Source organism: Helianthus annuus, chromosome 6 (genome assembly GCF_002127325.2).
Source record: "Helianthus annuus cultivar XRQ/B chromosome 6, HanXRQr2.0-SUNRISE, whole genome shotgun sequence".
In the NCBI taxonomy this organism is placed as follows: domain Eukaryota; kingdom Viridiplantae; phylum Streptophyta; class Magnoliopsida; order Asterales; family Asteraceae; genus Helianthus; species Helianthus annuus.
Window position 1 is genome coordinate 77,675,699 of NC_035438.2, and position 4,876 is coordinate 77,680,574.

Genomic DNA, 4,876 nt, shown 5'->3' on the forward strand with positions numbered 1-4,876 from the left:
AGCAAAAAGACCGTTATCGAGCAAAAATGACCAAACCACACGCGGAGCAAAATAGAAGTAATGGAAAAACCAACCCAACCACCGAACCCTATCCGTAGATCCAGGCGTGGACCACCAGTGTAATCAACAACAAACACCTTCGTCAAACCTTTCATACGTTTCTAATTTCTTGCAGCAAGTCAAACCTTTTTGCTATGGGTCTTTCACCAACGGTCGATTACTTCTCACACTCCTCTGTTCAGGGGCGGACCTTTAGTTATGTGGGGCGTAGCCCGGGCTACGGCTTAACTTTTTACTAGTAGTGTTAATTTTTATTTTTTTTTTTCGATTTTTATACATAGGACACCCCTGAACAAGTACGAGGACATCCCTCAAAAAAAATTTTACAAAATAATAAGATGTTGATAAGCCCAAATAAGTAAATAATAACACATTAGGTAAGCCCAAATAAGTAAATAATAACACATTTGCTAAGCCCAAATAAGTTAATAATAGCCCAAAATTGAATGATTATTGATTTGGGCAATTGGGCGGCATGTTTAATCGCTGTTGGATATCGAACAGACGTGAACGAACAAAGAGCCAACAACATTGAACGAACAAAGAGCCAACAACATTGAACGAACATCAGTGGCACTTCGGCAGATCATTGAACGAACAGACGTGAGAGATGTCGACTCCAAAAAACGAACGAACGGAAGTACATAATCGGCACTTGAACTTCGGCAGGTTTGTTCGATTTCGAACAGAAAATACAGATTTGTTTCGATTTCGTCACACAATAAGCGATGATGATAACTTTGACAACTTGAATGGAATAAGTGATCTTGCGCGTCTTATGGGGGGGGGGGGAGGGGGATAGTGCACGGTCCTCCCAACCGCCGGAGTGATCCCACTCCGGGAGCCGCTACCTGACCAAGCTAGCTCCGCGGTGAGTTCCCCTTGCCGAGTTCTTACCCTGGGCGACATATGCCACTTCCAAGACTCGAACCCGGTACCTGTGGGAAGAGGTGGGTGTCGGTGGCCAACTGGGCTACCCTAAGTGATCTTGCGCGTCTTATGGTTGAAACAGGAACACATATTTCTTGTCCTTTAGTTTATCGGGTAGTTAAGTTAGCTTTGCTTGTACCGGTTGCAACCGCAACCGTTGAAAGATGTTTTTCGAAATTGAAGCTTGTCAAGACGGATTTACGCAATCGAATGGGCTAAGAATTTTTGAACAATGCTATGGTTTGTGCGGTCGAAAAGGATTTTTTACGTGAAGTAAAAGACGAGGATGTGATGGAACGATTTCAAGCTATGAAAAAAAGTAGAGGACAAATCTATTAGGTAATTGTTTTACTTTATTTATTTATTGTCGTTTTTTTTTATATTTTATGATTGCACGATAAAAAAAAAAATTGAGATACCCTGAGTTGATGTTCTAGTTCCGCCACTGCCTCTGTTTCACCATTCCTTCTTTGGAGGAAACTGCTGGTACTGAATTCTATTACTATTATTATCAGTCAACTTCACTTCACTTCAGGTGTGAAAATCAAACTTTTCATATAGTATATATTTCGTATCTTTAGCAACGCGGTAACTGAACGCGCTCAAGAGTACACAAGAAAGAAAGAGCTGCACAATGTATACGCAAGTTCCTCCTTGTTTCTCGGATATGTATATAAACTTGCAGATTTCATTCATCGTTGGAAAAAGTAGCAATGGCAGCTTCTTTTGTTAGGATTTCAGGTAATCTCATAATATTAAATGTTTGTTTGAATTCCACAATTTTCTGATTTTTTTTTTATGTTAATACTATTTCTTTCTCAACATTTGATTTGATGCTCTACTTGTTAGATTAGCTTTAGACCCAAAAGAGTGAATGTTGGTATAATAATGTTAATTTCTCTAGAAATAATTTTACCTTTTCTCTTGTAATAATGTGATTTTAGTCATTAGCTGTTGAGTTACTTACAATATAGTTTGAATAGTCGACTGATCCTAGCTAGCTAGTACCCTCTAGTGGTCAAAATCCCCCGGAGTTTGTTGTATAAAAGTGACGGTTTTTAGGAAAATGTTAGTTGGGGCAGATAAGTAAACAAAACGTCCATGACATTATAGCCTAGTGACATCTTTGGGGGTGTGATAAGACTTAGGAACCATTAGGTCCTGGTTGGTGTCCGTCAATGATCCAAATTTTGCTGTTCAAAAATAAGAAAAAGATAAGAAAACAAAACATTTGTTAAGAGAATAAAAGAATTTTGACAGAGGAAAACATGATTTTTAGATCAAACCATGTTATATAGTTTTTTACTTATGAGAAAAAAAAAAGTAAGTAATTTTAAAAAGAAAACATGAGGTTTTGTTTTCGGAAGAATTGGATTTGCTATTCAAAAGGGGTTGCGGCGCAGCTGGTTGCCTGTTTACTTGCCATTCATATGTAATTTTCTTTATATTAATGGTTTGTAGAAAAAAAAAATGATTGTTGAATATATTTGTATTGAATTGCTGAATATCTTACATCATGTCTACTTTGTTCACGGTTATATACCCACGGCCTAGTGGTCTGATAGTATGGTGATTGCTGTTATTACTGTTTGATCCAAACCTAAAGGACACATCGGTTCAAATTACACCAATACAGACTTCGTACTTGTTACTATGCGACACTTTTAGCTTATCATTAACAACTATGTGTCGAAACTTTTATTTCCCTAATATACAAAGTTTTCACATGGATTTGGAATTGCAGCACTCACATGGGCGGATGTGTTAGCTGCATTTGCAATGTATGTGATGATGAACTACTTAACAAATGTCTGGAACCTAGACACTACACATGCTGCTGGTATCATAAACATATGGAACGGAATCACTCCGGCTTTGGCCATTGTTTTCGCCGTCTTAGTTGACACCTTCATGGGCGACCGTTATATGCTTGCATTCTCTTGCATTGCCTACAGTATCGTAAGTAATACACCCCTACAGTTGTTGTATATAATGTAGTTTAAAAGAAACCCTTAAAATATTAAGTAAACAAATTATGCAGGGATTGGGATTATTGTCCATGTCTACACCACCTGTTTTAGGCCCATGTCACGACTACAACGAGCAATGCATTGGTCACACACAAAAAGTCTTGTTTTATATTGCCTTACCGCTGATATCAGTCGGGATGGCCGGTCATGTAGTCTCATTGCCACCCTTTGTAGATCTACAAACCAAAAGTGAAAATGCAAATGAAAATGGACGAGGAGTGGAGACCGAAGAGGGAACTAAAATGTTAATACGAATACCGGGTTTGATAATTCTAATGGTTGTAATGATAGCCGGAGGTTTTGGACTTTCATATATAAAGCCATGGTCACTCCGGTTTGGGATTCCAGCTATCTTTTCAGTGGTGACAACACTTTTGTTCTTTACGGATTTTCTAGGCTACAAACCTAGTAAGCCAGAGGGAAGTCCGTTAACAACCACCCTGAGAGTTTTTGTGGCTGCTGCTCGTAAGATTTCACAACCAATTCCTGATAACCCCGAAAAACTCTACAAAAAAGAAGATGCTCGTTCAACCAACAGCCTCAGGTTTTTTTTGTTCTACGTCTCTTTTGCTCTTTAAGTAACTTGTTGTTTTATTTTATTATTTATGGATCTAAACACAAAAACAGATTCTTAAACAAGGCTGCCATCAAGTTACCACAAGGGCAAGAACCAACGAAATGGAAGGTTTGCAGCGTGCAGGAAGTAGAGGACACCAAGATTGGTATCCGAATGCTCCCAATGTGGCTAACCTTCATTGTCATTGGAATCGTGCTTTCTATTGGAAACACTTACTTTTTGGAGCAAGCTGATCACATGGATAGAAAACTCGGAAATATAAAGGTCTCAATTCCAATCTTCCTTATGTTCTTTAAGGCCACAAGTAGCACATTTGCACACCTTTATTCACTCTTTGCTGCAAAGAAGTTTGCTCCACCAATCGGGATCGCAACAAGTATGATTTTCGCAATATTATGTTGCGTTACTGCTTCAAAAGTGGAAACCCGAAGACTACATCGGGTTAGAGATGATGGTTTACTAGACAATCCGGATGCAAGCATCCCAATGAGTATATTTGCACTCCTTCCGCAGTTTATGCTTCTTGCAGCCGTTGATGGGATTGCTAATATGAGCATCTCTAGCTTCTTTAGGCACCAAACACCTGAACCTATGCACAAGTATCTGCCTCATTTCACAAAGGGTGTGTTTGGGCTAGGAAGCATGGCTAGTGTTTTGTCAGTGTATGTTGTGGGAAACCACAAGCCTAACTGGTTTCAAGATACGTTAAATAAGAGCCGTTTGGATCGATATTATATGGTGTTGGCTGTGTTAAGTGCGGCTAATCTTGTTGTCTTTGTCATTGTTGCGTATTTCTACAAGTATAAGGAACCGCCGGTTGGTGATAGTGCGGAAGTCGAAAGCGGAGAAATGGATCCAGGTTTTGAGGAGAAGTAATGTAGCTGAGGTTAGATGTCAAAGTTTGTGTCATTTGTTATTTATTTATTTATTCAAAATGGTTGTGGTTGATTGGGTTCGGATGATTTTAGATGTAAATATGGATTTTTCATACGATTTCTTGTAAATTTATTCTATTGAAATCTTGTTTGGTGTGAATACATGCAATACTGGATCTGGGTTACACATGACTTGTTAATTCCGGTTAACTCATACACCTACTAAGTCTACACTAAAGTTCACCATAGAACTTGAACACTCAAAAACTACTCCTAAGTCTACACATCTACTACACTTCTTTACGCCTCTAGGATACAGCTCTTTGATTACATACTTATTATACTGCGGGGAGTGGTGGCGTTGGTTGGACGGGGGAAGCCAGCCAACGCTGGCTAAGCCACTC

The 4,876-nt window shown here is 39.0% G+C and overlaps 1 protein-coding gene across 1 annotated transcript; it reads left to right on the forward strand.

The window, feature by feature from the left end:
• The first annotated feature begins 1,594 nt into the window (after positions 1-1,594).
• Positions 1,595-4,601, forward strand: LOC110936013 (protein NRT1/ PTR FAMILY 5.5). Its single transcript, XM_022178357.2, has 4 exons — positions 1,595-1,731; positions 2,735-2,949; positions 3,032-3,564; positions 3,648-4,601. Exons 1-4 carry the CDS (start codon positions 1,704-1,706, stop codon positions 4,471-4,473), a joined length of 1,602 nt encoding a protein of 533 aa, XP_022034049.1. The 5' UTR covers positions 1,595-1,703; the 3' UTR covers positions 4,474-4,601.
• The last annotated feature ends 275 nt before the right edge of the window (positions 4,602-4,876 follow it).

Excerpts from the sequence above, each read along its gene's own strand:
- LOC110936013 (XM_022178357.2), top strand. The coding sequence starts at position 1,704 with ATGGCAGCTTCTTTTGTTAGGATTTCAG. Across the intron at positions 1,732-2,734 it reads TTCTTTTGTTAGGATTTCAG|CACTCACATGGGCGGATGTG; the intron begins GTAATCTCATAA and ends TTGGAATTGCAG. Across the intron at positions 3,565-3,647 it reads CGTTCAACCAACAGCCTCAG|ATTCTTAAACAAGGCTGCCA; the intron begins GTTTTTTTTGTT and ends ACACAAAAACAG.